This window comes from Antedon mediterranea, chromosome 3 (genome assembly GCF_964355755.1).
Source record: "Antedon mediterranea chromosome 3, ecAntMedi1.1, whole genome shotgun sequence".
In the NCBI taxonomy this organism is placed as follows: Eukaryota; Metazoa; Echinodermata; class Crinoidea; order Comatulida; family Antedonidae; genus Antedon; species Antedon mediterranea.
Window position 1 is genome coordinate 38,181,685 of NC_092672.1, and position 17,068 is coordinate 38,198,752.

General features: G+C 32.8%; 1 protein-coding gene across 2 annotated transcripts in view; it reads left to right on the forward strand.

Moving 5' to 3' along the window:
* Positions 1-153: 153 nt before the first annotated feature.
* Positions 154-17,068, forward strand: part of LOC140045517 (major facilitator superfamily domain-containing protein 6-like) — a 42,581-nt gene continuing 25,666 nt past the window's right edge. For both annotated transcript variants that reach the window (XM_072090455.1, XM_072090456.1), the window contains exons 1-2: positions 154-1,334; positions 10,410-10,563. In XM_072090455.1, coding sequence (XP_071946556.1) covers positions 334-1,334; positions 10,410-10,563 — 1,155 coding nt within the window. In that variant the 5' untranslated portion in view covers positions 154-333. The remainder of the gene's footprint in view (positions 1,335-10,409; positions 10,564-17,068) is intronic.

Below are 17,068 nucleotides of genomic sequence, written 5' to 3' on the forward strand. Positions count from 1 at the left end.
ACCGTATTGTACGTTTGTGGGGAATTTACATTAAACAGCGCCATCACTTTAAAATATTCTTCAAAAGAAAATGATATACACGAGTCTATTATTTTGTATAGCAGCAACTAAAGGCTTTTTTCAACAGGTTAACAGTTGAGTAATTATACCAACAGAGTCTGGTCTTGGCTGTGCGCGTAATCAACAGTGATGTACATTTCCATTGGTAGATATCAAAAGAAGAAGACCGGAAGTAGTTGTTGATTGGCTTAAGGATGATACGCACAACCTAAATAAAAAGACAGAATCGGATCTTTCCTCCTTTTCAAAAGTTTTTAGTTGCAATAAGAAGAAATGGATATTGACGAAGCTGGTGGATCTCGAATGCCAGATCAAAGGCTTCGTGATCGTGTCATCAAACGATATTCGGAGAAATTGTACCTTCTTGACAGTAATCAGAATAAAAAAGATGTTAACATTGAAAGTGTACCATCACAAACTAAAGAGGCAGAACCAGAGGAAAAGGATGAGCAAACTGCGTGTAGCGTCAACCATGGGGCTATCAAATGTAAATTTCTTTTCTTTTTTTTCTTCGGAGCAAGGGCTTCTATCGAACCGTATCTTGCTGTTTATTTTAAACAACTTGGGCTTACCCCATCGGATATCGGAATTTTATATTCAATACGACCGTTATTATCGTTGGTATTTTCACCAGTGTTTGGTTGGATGGCTGACCGTTACAACGCTAGTAGAATCATTATTTATCCGTCGTTGTTTTCATGGAGTATATTTGTGTTCGCAATGGCGTTTATACCACAGCCGGAGCACATACCATGTAATGCAGCACGGAACACATTTGAGCAACTTTATGGACAAAATGCTTTAAATTCATGCCTTCACGAAACTACAACTATAGATAGTTTCAGTACATATCCACAAGGAAGTTATCACATCAATAGAGATTTAGAAAATAAGTCTATAGCCCACGGTCTAGCCATGCGGGATTTGAGTTCAATACAAAGTTACAATAACAATGATAGTCTACATACACCTCATTCAAACTCTAGTATTTTCAACGAGACGATGTCAACTACATTAGCAAGCCGTCCAGAAGCTGAACCTTACTTGGAAGAACCTGAGTCAGTACTATGCACCTCAAGTACAACGTGGTTATATAGTTCTTTTGATTTAAAACGAATTTTTCTAATAGTCTTAACATTGAATGTGGTCGGTGAGATTTTCCAGGCACCGGCTCCTGCTATCATGAACACCGCTATATTGAATACTTTAGGCGAGGAAAACCACCACCAGTTCGGGTACCAACGAGCATTTGGAAGCGCATCAGCAGCTTTTATGTAAGTACTGACTAAGTTTATCTTTCAATCCTACAGTTCAGCACTGGTTACCGTAAATTGGCCTACATTAAAAAAAAAATTGAATTCGACAAGAAATAATGAGTGATCAATCCAGTAAAGCATTAACAGGGGCATGCGGGTATCGACAACGCTGTACAGTGTACTATGTATTATATTGTACAAATATATCACGGGGAAATTTTGCTAACTTTAGACACAAAACAAATCAATTTACAAGTTCATTCAAAACACATATAAAAGCTCAAGAACATATAGACTAGATGATACTAAAGTTAATCCACATTAACATGGTTGATCGGTCACTCATTTTAATCTAATACTTTTGAATTGAAAAACTTAATGGCTTCAACAAAAGTCTATATATTTTAAATCACCCGTTTCCAAAACCCATTGTATACCTGTACCATACTACACATTAAAACAAACAAGTTTGTGTCATCTACAACAAAGAGTTAACTGCATATTTCTCCCACCACCATCTTATATACCAACTAACTTTATACCAAATCTATTAACTCCATCAACGTTGTTAGTTAAACTATTCCTTTTTTTATTTTCAAACTGTCACTCAACACTGCTGCTCCATTCAATAATATAATGCTATAGCCTATAAGTGCATAAGAATGTTTCACAATTCGTAAACAAGAGTATTCTGTCCCAGACATGTCTTCCTTCACAAGGCGACTTTTTTTTTCGCACGAATCGAAATTTTATTTATTACCATAAAAAAGAAAAAGATAAAAAATAAAACACGAAATAAATTATTGTTTGGTACTGGGGATATCCCTCTAAATCCTACTAGGTTTCCACGCATGCGTATTAATATTTCCTTCTCTGTTTGTGACGTGAAGAAATGCGCAACCAATGAGAGAACTCAGGAATTCAATACGTGCGATTATCGGTAATTGTGAAACAGGCTTTGAGAATCTACAATATAATTAGAATGTTAATACTATTACTATTTTTTGTAAAAGCATATATGTCGCGTGAAACATGTCACTTTCACAGGTATCACGTGAATACGGGTGAATTAAGTGAGCGGAGAATATTATAAAATGTTATTAATAAATGATTATTAATTTTTTTTTATCATATCATTCGGTTACTTTGGATATTAAAAAGGTAACATTAAAAATGAATGGATTATTTTAATGCTCAGAACTTATATGAATTTCGTATTTTTACAAGATTAAACAAATTTGTGTTTACGCGACGACAAATCTTGGCAGAATCTGTGACGTATTTGGCGTTCTATAGACGCCTCCCAATGACAAATATTTCAGAGAATATACTGTTCTGTTTCACATGTAGGCATCTTTGGCCTAAAAACAAGCAATTCATTACACTTGACTTGTTTACTTACAAATGTCAACATTAATAATGCAGGTAGGTCTATAATGTTGTAAAAAAAACCGAATAATAATCATAAGTGCGGCACACAATACGATATTTTGTTAATACAGTACACGATATAGAAGCATGTGTTGAGTCACAAACAATAGCTAAGACGCCAATGCTTTGATTAGCGTAAGCAAACCGGGCACCACTATTTAATAGTCCAACAATGAGGAGACGTACATTGTTCGTTTTGTAATATTGACATCATTTAATGAACAATTTACGATCAATTTATTAATCAAATATAATTTTAATATACAGTAGGCTTATATTTTGATGGCTAATTAACTATCGTGGAGTACTTTCATTCAAATTCAGTAATTTACCGTGTGTATTCTGATGTGTGCCTATATTTAGCATTATGTGAATGAATATACCTAAACAGTAATAGTATATGAGGGAATATTCACTGCAGTAATCAGTTGCGATATAATGATAGAGAACAGGGCTAGTGGTGTACAAAACAAACATATACCCCTTCAGTGCGCACATACTAAAATGTATACAAACCGCTTGTGTGTTTGTGCGTGACAAACTTTTGCGGTAGGTGGTGTTAAAGTAGTAGAGTACTTTCGTAATAGTGTTCATTTTCATGGCGACACGCTATATTATGTACATCAGTAAGGTAAAACCAATAAATTGAAAAAATGTTGACAGCACGCTCTCTTACATAGTCGACTGTTATATAATATGTCAACTTCTTGTACATGTAAGTCGTGCGCGCGGAATTCGTGTCTCTTTGGTTACTGATGAATATTTTGTTATCATTGTATGAGAATTTGATACACTAAAATCGTGAGCGACGAATGTTTGTGAAGAAAGAAAATATGATGTCCTGTATCTGTCGACAGTTTATCATAATGAATGATGACCAAATATGATTTCAGCTTGGTTCCCATTAAGATGCAACGTAACGGACGTAAACGTAACGCAAACTTGTTGACCAATGGCAAGCGACTGTTCGGATTATCTATCCATTGTGATTGGTCCAAGCACTTGCGTTTTACCTCGTCACTGTGTTGTGCGTCCTAATGGGAGCTTAAGCATAATCCTGTAGAAATGACTTTAAAGACTAATGAACGTTGTGAGGTAAATTCCCGATTGATCGTAATCAAAACGGTACTGGGTATGGTCTACTAGATTTTCTGCTCCCAACCAGTACATCCATTCATAGAAGCCTTGATGAAGCAAGCCTACCTGGTGGTAACCATAGGACGGTTCCGAGATAACGACTATACTTCAGCTTTAGTCGACAGAAGATTGAAATATTGTTAGAGATAGAGTATACGATGCTTGATTATATTGTGTAGATGTATGATTTGTTCTATTTATTATCCAAATGATGTTCCGCATATAGGAGATGAAGATAGTAGGCGTGGTTGGGTGTAATGATTTTGTATATTAAATAATTATCCTACACTGCTTATTATGCGATAAATAATATTTTATATATTTTTAAAATATTTATTGTTATGAATTATAATATTAATAAAAATATATTTGTTAGTATAAATAAAAAAAAAAAAAAAATAATAAAAAATAAAATATAGATATAAAGAAGAAAAGCAAAGAGATTATGGAGCGGCTATTCCTGAATATACAATAATAAGTATCGTAAGTTTAATTTATAAATTTTAGGCGATCTTGTCAAAGGTCAAGCGCCTATAGCCTGCCATGTTCTGGTCAAGTTCAATATTGAATATCGAAACGTGGCAGGCTATAGGCGCTTGACCTTTGACAAGATCGCCTAAAATTTATAAATTAAACTTACGATACTTATTATTGTATATTCAGGAATAGCCGCTCCATAATCTCTTTGCTTTTCTTCTTTATATCTATATTTTATTTTTTATTATTTTTTTTTTTTTTTTTTTTTTTTTTTTTTTTTATTTATACTAACAAATATATTTTTATTAATATTATAATTCATAACAATAAATATTTTAAAAATATATAAAATATTATTTATCGCATAATAAGCAGTGTAGGATAATTATTTAATATACAAAATCATTACACCCAACCACGCCTACTATCTTCATCTCCTATATGCGGAACATCATTTGGATAATAAATAGAACAAATCATACATCTACACAATATAATCAAGCATCGTATACTCTATCTCTAACAATATTTCAATCTTCTATCGACTAAAGCTGAAGTATAGTCGTTATCTCGGAACCGTCCTATGGTTACCACCAGGTAGGCTTGCTTCATCAAGGCTTCTATGAATGGATGTACTGGTTGGGAGCAGAAAATCTAGTAGACCATACCCAGTACCGTTTTGATTACGATCAATCGGGAATTTACCTCACAACGTTAACTGGACTGGTTCCAATTTTAAATCGGATTTACTCCTTCCAGGCACAATATGTAAATGAATGCCTATCTTTTGTGTTATGCCACCGTAGTTATTTTTATTTATCCTGAATGCGTTGCGCGCTATATATTTTCTATTTGAAACAGGCCTAGAATAGAGTGAACTCTAAAATATGATTAATATTAATATCATATTAATATTTATATCTTGATTTTCTATATAACGTACGGTGATCATTTGGCGAATATCATTTGAATATTCCTCTGTGTCTTTAATGTCTATGATGTGTACAACGTAAGTATACGTATGACGTACCATATGTGCCAATATGTTGATCATTTTACCAATATTAAGCCCAACCGCCACGTACATTATCGCACGCGTGTAACCCTCGCGTGTCCTACAAACATTAAACGCGTAACATTACAATTATTTTCAACCCAACAGTCTACCACTCGAGGAATGATTACATTCAAGGTTAAGAATATAGGTCAAACACTGAATGAAATCTCAAACCTTCTATAATTTGTTTTCAATATTCTTCCAGTCAATAACTTCGTAATTAGGCGTTGTTGATCCAACCAATATCCTAATTAGTTTTCGTTCTATCTTGATTTCATTCAATGCTTTCGCTTTTGTTGTAGCCCTCAATACTCCGGGGATGTACAACAATGGGTCGGTTCGTCCCTAATACTATATGATATGTATGCTTTGTTAATTGTTCCATACGATATTCGTCTAGAATATCGATTAAGGTATACTCTGTGACGTATTGGATATAAGACCAGTAGTGGATTCATTCAGATTAGCATAATCGATGTTTATTGTTAATCTTTACCCCACTTTGTATTATAAAATAAATTTTCCACCACCACTATACCTACGGTACTTTTGCTATAATTATCATTTTAAAATGTCCATCCCTTTTCTGAAATCCATAGACACAGCATTTCGCAAGACCATTTATCCCATCAACATAGTAGTAGGCCTACTCGTGCGTGACAAATGCTAATAGATAGTTCTCATACTATTAAAGGCAAACAAACACAATTTGCAACAATTTTTTTAGGTCAATTTTTGTCGTTAAACCAAATAAAACAATAATTTAAATTTATCGGAGACCTATAAAATACCAACAAAATGTCGATCATATTGTAATGTAAATGATTGATCATTTATTATTTTAATATCGAAATCAATTTTTGACCGCATTTTTTAAATTAATTTATTATTGATTTTGTTTGTTTTAATGCATAACTCACAGCAGGCAAGCACAATAATAAATTGTTGTACTTTTTTTTACATTTTCGACAAAATCCCTCAAAATCAAAATCCCTGAACTACATTCAAATTTGCGTGATATATCATCTACTTTGCACATCATGATCAAGTGTGTTAAGTCAGTACCGACCATTCCATGTATGTGATGTAATATAAAATCATTGTAATAAATAAATTTAACAAAAATAACATTTTTTTGTATATTTTATATAAGGGAGCTTTCGAGCGTGCGCAGAATTTCACGCGTGCGCAAAACAAGTATGGGCCGAACTCGGCGACAACGCGTAGTTAGTTGAGTTAGTTAGCGCGTCGTGTAAACAAAAGTAAAAATGAGAAAAAACTGAACAACTAAATTACATTTAAAAAACGAAGACTGATTCAGTAAAGAATGTATATGTAATACATAAACTTTACACAGCTTTTAGTTGTCGTCAGCCGATGACGTGTTTTTAGACATCTAAGAATGAGGAACATTAACGTAAAACAACGGCAATTAAATACAATTTATATTGGAATTATTCACACATAAATGCGCTCTTCTATCTTTCAGCGAAATTTCATCCTTGATAAAATTATTTTCTTAGCGTTATAAAGTGTTTTCCTGACACATTTAGATTCCCATAAGAGGAAATTCATGCTAATTTACCCAGTGACAAAATATACAATGAAAATACATTGATATAGGTGTCTCAATGTCAATTCTGGATTAACCGTTTATTGTCGTATTTAGTTTAGCGAAGCAATAGCATTCATTTCCACTAACATAATAACACTTCAAAAGTAATCAAATTTAATTACATAATTCAATAAACCTTACTTTTCTATATGAGTATCTTTAATCATATAATTGGTATTGTTCGGTTCTGTATTGTTTTCTTATCAAAATCTCGCATCATCAAATTGATTTTCATTTTCCTCTATTCTTTAGTTCGTAAACAGGGATACGTATGGTTCGAAAGAAATGAGAGACCAACAATCAGTGCTAGTAAATAAGCCTAAAAGGCCAATTTACACAGACAAGCGGAAATAGAAATTATAGAATCAATGTTATTCCAGTTTATGACCATTTCACAAAACGTGGAGCGGACAGGCGGTTCCGGATCAGGATAGATACAATGGGACAAGCTACGCGGTTGTTCGCTTACTGATACCGCTCGTCTGTGTAAATTGGCCTTAAGTCACCACATTTTTTTGGCCAATCCTACGTGACCAGCAGGCAAATTATTTTTTATCTTTAGACTTGGGCCTAAATCTGTATATTCTTCGGTTTCTTACTTACGTCGTCTTTTAAACGGTAAAAAAAAACCACTTTTAAACATCTTGGCTAAATATCAAAATAAATATTTACAAATATAAAATAATAAGATAAATTTCTGGAATAAATTAATAACTAATACATGGGTTCCAGAGAATCAATTGTAATTTGATATTTAGTTATGAATATTAATAAGAAAATTAATTATTAATTAGTATTCTTGACAATGTCATTATTTTTTTATAAGTCTATATAACTTGGCGGTTCCTGATTGCCTAATTATCTCAAAGTCCTTGGTTCGAGCATGGAGAAATAAGTTCTAACTTATTTCTCCATGGTTCGAGTCATTTTTAAAGGTTTCCTGATAATTAAGACACACTTAATAAACATCTATGCATATTTACTTACAGCTTATATCCCTAAGTACACAAACATATGTAATAAAAAGCACTCCATTTACATCAGTATACTACAATTTTATTATTATTTGGACAAATGATAATACAAAAATATCGATTATAATTTTATTACCATATTCATTCTTCGTCCAACTTTTACGATTATTGATTTCCGATATTTTAGTGCAGACTTTACTTTGGTCTACAATAATAAATGACTGTATTTAGTGTACAATATTTTAAAGACTATAGACAGTGAGTGAGTGGCCGAGCGGTTAAGACAGTGGAACCGTAATCACGTAGCCATAACATCGGCAGGGGAACGAGTCTTCTCGGATAAGGACTATAAACCGTAGGTCCAGTGTACACAACTTGCTCGTGTGCACTTTAAAGAACCTAGTACATCTTTCGAGACGAGTAGGGGGTTACCCCAGTGTATTAGTACATCACAGCCACTGATCACCAACTGGGCCCTCTGGGAGATCAGTCTTTGACTGAAGAGGTCACCCAGTATAAAGATAAAAACAAACAAAAACAAGACACAATTGCCTTCCATATATGTTTACATTGAGTTTTTATTTAAAGTAACTGCATAATTGTTTAATATACTATTATAAGGGGTATTCTTTCGTCTTTATTCTTAAAGATGTATTGTCCCTTGAAACACAAAAAAAAGAAAAAAAAAACAAAGATTTCAAACCACGAGTATACATTATGCATGATGCTAATTAGGATTGTTTACAACTCATCGCGGTTGAGGAGGTGTTTTCACACAGATCGCGAGGAAGTTGATTATGCATACAGAGTAGCCAAACAAGCGCGTTGCATTATGAGATATGTTTTGATTGAAAAGTTTGACTGGAAGTCAAAGTTATTTTTTGAACACAAAAACGTCCGTATTTTTGTTAAATTATTGTTATTATTTGGTTAACTCATTTTCGGTGATAGTTAATAACTATTATGATACTCGAAATATTAAAAAAAAAATTTTTTTGGAATTAGTCAAAGGGACAATACATCTTTAAACATCAGTTGCCAAACAATCGCTCTAACCTGAGATCCATGCTGCAAAATGGGATAAAATAAACACGACCATCAACAACAAAAACATTAAGATGTTGAGGAAAAGGCCTCTGTAAATATCTATATCTAAATATCTATTTGACATTGTCGTTTGCGACAGACGTCTTCCATACTACTACTAGAGAGATAGGCCCATACTGCTACTACTATCCGTCAGACAATATCATCAGATATCAGATTTTATGTGTGTTTATTTTATTAGGTTGGACAAATAAAATGAATTAATGAATAATGATATTGTTGTCTAAAATGACCACTTAATCTTTCTAAATGGTTAATATTTTATTTATTTTGTTGGCGTTTTTTGTACCTAAATCTAGATTAATCCACAGTAATTATTAGTATTATTGTTAATTTGTTACTATCGTTTATATTAGCACTTAATTGTTTTAAATTCCTGAAACAGAATGTTGCAGTAAAGGGCCTAACAATCAAAATATTTAAATGTAATAATATATCAGATTACAATCAATAGTTTGCCTTAAGGTGCTTTAAATAAAAACAGATTAAGTTCAACGTTCACTTATTAAGAAAGTACATTCATACAAACAATATAATGGGCTATCTTAATCGCATTGCCTTTTTTGTGAATAATCATTACAAAAACATTCGTGTCCAGTAATAAGAACTGATGATAGGCGCACAAGACATTTTAATGGTGTTTTTTGGAATGCCAAATGAATATTACTGTGCCTCGATCTCCTTTTGTATGCAAATATTCTATTTTTACTGTTTCATGTTTTATGTATAGCAAGAACAAATTTGAAAAAAAAAGAAACTCCGATATACTCCATTACTCCGGACTCCAACGTACCCACAACCACGTACACCACTGTGTGGCGGTATAGATGTAGTTTAAAACATTCGTCCACACACCTGTGCGCAATTCAGTTAGGCTTATTATTCCCCTATATTTACATTTACATTTGATCATTGCTGATATTGTATTGAATTTTCTTGTGTCGACACCCCCCCCCCCCACCCACCTATTCCCCCCCCCCCCCCCAATAACAAGCTGCTGTAGACGATACAAACAGTTATTTGATGTACCTAACATTGTACCTACCAGTGTAACACTTAATAACGACTTAAAATTCCTTTTAAAAAAACTCGAAACTAAAAACGTAAACGGAAATAGTAAAAAATAAAAGCCATTGTACAAAAAAAAGCGAATAGAGAGATCTTGTAAAGGTGTATCTTCATGGCAGCCCAAGTGGAGAAGGACATGGACCTCTCGGCGACGAGGCTGTAAAATCAAAACTTTTTCACCTAACATTTAGCCTAGGTTTATTATGATATTTGTTTTATCGTTGCAGGAATATAGTATCCGGTTTCCTACTGGATTTGCATCGTCAACCGTACGATGCCTGTGGAATGCAGCTGACACAAACTAGTTACATGCCTGTCTTCATCTTCTACATGTTCCTAATGACGTCCACTATTCCTGTCATGTGTTTCTTTGATGTACAAGTGAGTAATACGCGCTTTCATAATAATACCACTTTTGTACGCGCGCGTCGTGTTTCATCAACTTCTAATCTCATGTAATTGATTTTAATCGGAGACGACTTCTATTTTTTCTTAAAGATGTATTGTCTCCTGAAAACATGATAAATGAAAACTAATTAAGGGGGTTCTTTGTAGTTTTAATAAAGTTATCACTTCCTTAGAAAAAAAAATGATAACAAATAATGGTTTTACTTATAAAATGACAAAATAAATGGTTAAATTTTACCAAAAATCAACTTGCTGGCAGCCATTTTGCTTTAAATTACAGTTTTTTCAGATAAATATGCATTTGTTCAATCCAATTTTTGGTCAAAGTGGATAACTATTATGTGACATTAAAATGACATATTCAACCAAAAATTTATTATTTTTTCAGAGGGAAAATACATCTTTAAGTTATAAAGCTTGATTCCATCAAGGCACATAACGCCGTGTGAAGTAAATTGACCAATCACAAGCGACAGTTTGTCGTGATTGGTCAAATTACTTGGGAAGCAAGTTGGAACCAGGCTTTAGTAAAATGATCGTAAACCATTATGCCTACATATTTTTTTCACGAATGTTCGCTGGCATTTATAAATTATTAATTTCCCCGAAATGACTGTTGTTAACAATATGTTGATCATTTATTTAATAAATATGGTGATATAATCAGAATTTGTTTATTATGGCCACCATATTGTTCATAGGAACGGTGAATATTATTATATTGCATGATTATACCTTTTGATTTGTAGGTGAATAGCACCATTGTCTATACATACTGTTTATTATCATTTTTAGAAATTCTCAATTTTGAAAAACGCTTTAACAGCGTGTGACCCAGACCACATTATAAACATTTAAATCTTGTCTGGTAAATATGAGATCCAAATGATATCAACATGCTCTTCAAAAACTTTATTTATACTCGACATGTAAAAGATAACAGTAAAAATATATACATATGAAGTACAGAATTGCAATGCTTGTACGATCATAAAAATATTGCTTACCAAAAGTTCGAGGAGCAATGATGATATTAACATGCTATTAGCAACGAACTTACCACCGATATTTATTCGAATAAACCCCCGCTTTGTGAACAAACAGCAACCCCATTCGCTTCATTGCTTGGGTTTGATTCATTTCAAAGTTAAAAGTTAAAGCATTCAAAAGAGTTCATATGACAATCGCCTTGATATAATTATTTGGCTCTTTAAAAGTCAGCCATTATATAGAGGTATAAGGGTGAATCAACACTTTTTCTGATGGGGTCTACTAAAGAAATAAAAATTGCATTGTATAACAAAAATAAAAATTGTATACTTGTAATCTATCATTAACAGAAGCCCACGATACTTTTGTTGAATTTGCACTGAAGCAAAACTCAGCGTCTATTTAAGAATGTATGAATAAAATAGAGGTAGTTTTGCTTCATTGATTCTGTTAGCTAAAAGCATTCCCAACAAGAGTTCATTGACAAATGCACAAATTGGTTATACATTTGTAAAAATAGTACAAGTCGCCTTATATAAGTATTTGGCTCTTTAAAAGCCAGCCATTATAGAGGCATACTCACATTGTTTGCAAGCACAATGTTTTGGTCATGACCTCATAGGCAAACAAGCCTTATTATATATTATATTACAATAAAGTATAAGAATTTTAACACAAATTGTTTTATTCAATAGTGTATACATTGTAGATTTATTTCTATGGGAAAAGGTTAATAAGTGCATGGTAATGCATGCGGCAGTACTTCATCCATGACATGATTTCAAGATTGATAGAGAATAAAATGTTTACCCTAACAAACAAGTGTCACCTTAAACCATGTTCACACTATCAAACTTCATTTGTCAAAAAAAATGTGATGTGTCCATATATGGACATGATGATGTCATATCACTACCATATTTGAGCATATAACTATCATATTTGAGCACATCACACCTTTTTTGGTAAATTAGTTTGATAGTGTAGACAAAGCAAGACTCCAATTTACCAGGTTATCAGTAGAAAGGTAAAAACAGGATAAAATAATGCAGTACGGCACGTGATATGAAATCAACCAATCAAATGTAATGGATAAAAACATATATATAACAAATTATAGTAATGCCATTTATTATGTTAATAATAATTCAGCATTTATTAGTTTCTTGTTTTTATGTGTGAAGACATTTTAAATATTGTTTTCTTCAATACTGACATATTGAATAACCGTTCGTAACCATAGAAATGAAGTTTGTGTCACGTCATGATAACTTAAAGACAAATTGAAAGAAGAGTGGCGATAAAAAAAAAAGAAATATTATCCGAAATATGATAACGAATATCATGTAGAATTGCCCATTAACTGTTTTGAGAAACCCAGAATATGTCCGTAATAATGGCTATCAGACACTTAATCCCTTTGCTTATGTTAAGTTTATACATTTAAGAAAATCGATTTTATGTAGACTAAGTATTTGCTTACAGTTATTGCCTTAAATTGAATAATCCAACACCCAATTGCTTTCTCCTCAATTAAAAACCAATTAACCATGCATTAATATCTTTAATCGATATCATTTATATATAGCGTCTTTACTGATCAATATAAAGGCGCATTTGTAAGATTTTGTTTATATTATAAAGTACATTCTTTAAAAACGTGAGAAAGTACGATCTAAAGCTCTGTCTACAAACAAAAAATGCGATGTTCCATATGGACATGGTGATGTCATATCACTATCTTATTTGGGTATATCACTACCATATTTGGGCACGATAACGCAACAATGCTTTAAATATCACTTTTGGAAGTGTATGTTATTACGTTGCGTAGGTTGCGTCGCTAAAAGGAACCAAGCCTTCTGTAATCCTACAAGCAAATGAAATCAAATAACATTTTTATTTCCTTCATTTTTTTCAATGTACACCTTTTTATTTGAAATAATTGAGTAGATACTTCTATAAACAAACAGGCATTTAATTTGAAAAATGAGTAGAGAATAAAAATATTATAAAAAAATGCAAATGGATAAAGAAAGGTGTATATTTCAAGAGGTGGAGCTCGTAAAATTTTGACAAGACCTCGAACACACCACAACAAAAAACTGTTTACTGTCATTGTTTCAACTATTTGCTAACACTCCTGTGGTTAGTAAATGTTAAAGGATATTCGAGATGTACCTATTAACGTAATTCTTTAACCTCCCGTAGAGGCAGTATGTATGTAGGTGGGCAACACGTTTTCAGTTACAGTTGCAGATTTGACCCTTTTATTATATCGCAAGTCATCTGAACAAACCATATTTACATTAGTTTTCCAAAATAATTGTTTTTTCTAGCGACTACTCACGATCAGGCGTCACACGACTTTGCTTAATATGTGATACATTTGAAACACGTGTGATGCTGTATTACTGAATTTTCCTATGATACTGCAGAAATCAGCTGTCGATTGTCATTGTTCTGCGCAGAATACATTTAGACGCAGTAGATGCGTATACGCGTGGCGCGTCATGGCAACGATGACAGCCCCTATTGTCTCAATTAAAATGCATGGACAATTATAGTGAAATACTGAATATTTATATTTTCGCAGAAATTCCCTCAAAGGTACGTTTCTATATAACGTCAAAAGGCTTGTGGGTAACTGATATATACAACCTTTTAGTAATGTTAATTATCACAATATTCGTCTTCTGTCACAGATAATACTATTTACGATCAATGCTAACTCTACCTCCTCTCAGGATATGTGTAATTTGTGGAACACCTCGGGACAGAATTAGCCCACAACGACCCTAACAACTCACTTTTCAGGACCGTTTTGTGCCGATTTAAACGTATTTACTTCGGATGTATGTTAATGCGTTAATGAACCTTCAAAACCTATTAAATTTAACGAATCATTGTTGAAGGTTCAAGAGTTATCAGTCACTAACTTTCTCTGATTTCTTGATTTAAACCGAAAGAAGTGCTTAACAACCCTCCGGTTGTACATTTACCGTCGACTCACTAAGGTGCTTATGATAAATATTATGCTACTTATACTGTGTATAACAACTAAATTCCAATCGTCTTTATAACGCGGTTAAGTTTTTTTTTAATACAGATAATTATTTTTGTTTAAACTTAAAAAAAAACCATTAAGCATTATGTAATTAAAGCTGTATAAAAAAATATTCAAATTTTCAAATTCATTTTATTGCATGCAACAAATAAAAGTAAACATTGTTGAATTTTTAAAAAAATACAAGTAATTACAAATCAAAAATAATAAATAAAAAAAATAGATATTCGCATTACCAAATAACAAAAATATTAAACAAAGCAGACACTGTGAAACAAGCCAGTGATCATAATATTTATTTCTGAATTTTTCCTCCATTTAAGTCCGTGAACTTGATACCCATGATGCCAATCTAATTTCATTATTCTATCTATTATAGTTATTATCTAATTCTACATCAATTTACTTTTTGAATCGATCGATCTTGATCCTAAAAATGTTTGGGGCAAAAACAGGTTTTTTTTTAACAAGAATATTCTGGCATAAATTGAAAACTATTCGACTTCAGGCTTGTCTTCCCCCAGAGAAAAATGAAAGAAGAAATCGGTACGGCAAACCTTCCCATTATGCGTATCGTCGGAGGGGCGCGCGCGCAACGCAAGTTAGTTGAGCAATCACACGCGACAGTTCGGATGATACATCGCGGCAGAATTGGTCAAAAGCGCTTACGTTATTTCCATAGCAACAAAATAAGTCGTGTCTACCTTATTATTACGAAGCGTCCAAAATTATTAAATGACAAATGTACGTATTGCCTTAAGCTTCATTAACGGTTTAGTAGTATGTCTTCATAATTTAGTACCATTGATGAAGTAAGAAAGTACAAATACCTTAAATATGCATGTGTAGATACTTCAAGTTTCGAATCATGGTATCCATTACATGTCCCAATAAATTGGATTCAATTAATTTGCATTAATATTATATACACAGTTATCGTTAAATGCTCGTATTTTATTGATGACGTAAGTCTATAGCTTTCACAAGCTTTTGCTTTTTTTTAAATATTTTTCCGCCAGGCTAAAACTCTGTCTACACTATCAAACTCTGTGACAAAAAATGTGATATGCCCATATATGGACATGAAGATGTCATATCACTACAATATTTGGGTATATCACTACCATATTTGGGCACATAACACTTTTTTTGTCAAACTAGTTTGATAGTGTAAACAGAGATTTACATTGTATATAAATACAGAAGTGAATGTAGAAAACTTTATAACTACCTCCTCTCGCAAACAAGAGGACTGGACCTAATTGGAAGAAACACGTACAAAAAACATTGCTCATACGCAATGCCCTTGTTTGGAAACGTTTAGACGCGTCGTATCGCACTGTGACGAACACTCCCTGATAAAATTCAAAGAAAATGCTTTGAAATCGTGAATGTTCTTCATTATTCAGTTAATCAACAAACCTGTTGAGCGTTGCTTATCAACATATCCGCGTCTGTAGCAACAGTGCGTGTTTTTAACAACCTTAAGTCAAACCAATTCGTGCAGGCAAATATAATATATAAAAACTAATCAGATAAACTATTGTTGTGTTGCATAGCTACCAGGGTAATGATCTATTGATGCTCAAGAATTAATAAACTGTAAATTGTAAAAGTATAATTATTTCGATCACAAAATAAATGTTTCGGCTTTTACTGAAATTCGTTAATTGTACTCGTACAAGACGATGTTCTTACTTAAACGGATAGTTCTCTAGTCTTAATCTTTTCTTGTAGTTTGGATTGGAAGGGTTTTATTTTAGGAAAATTTATTTAAAGATGATGTGTAAAAAACTGTGTTATGTACTATAAAAATTTCACAAATCCATTATATCTTCTATGAAAGATAATGATATGATCTTTTTTAAAGTAAACGCAGCTATCAACTTACGCTTGGTTCCCACTAGGACGTAGCGCAAGGACTTAAATGCAACTTAAGTGAGTTGACCAATGACAAGCGACAGTTCAAATAATTCATCGATTGTGATTGGTCAACTCACTTACGGTGCGTTACGTCCTTGTGTTGCATCTCTAGTGGGAACTAAGCATTGAGCACAAGGGCCACTAAGCATGAATTGTGTCTAGTTTTTGCTGCTGAGGCGTGGGCTTAGGATCGTAATAGGTTGTAATGTGGGCGTAGGTTTACCGCTTGAATGAAAACCACTTTAGCAAAGCTAAATGTGTCTTATATTTTGGGTTTCTTGGCACGCAAAGCAACTCACAAAAGAATTGTTTCTATTCATACTGAAAAGAGTTTTTAAACTTAACTAAAGTTTTCACTTCACTTTTTTCCAAAATCACAAGATTCTAATCTTTTTGGGATTTGCCTTCGTCCATTTTCTTGTATTATCACTTGCCATTTTGTTTTTGTTACTTTTGTCTTCTGGACGTGAATAAAATGTTCTTTGAATTGAATCATAA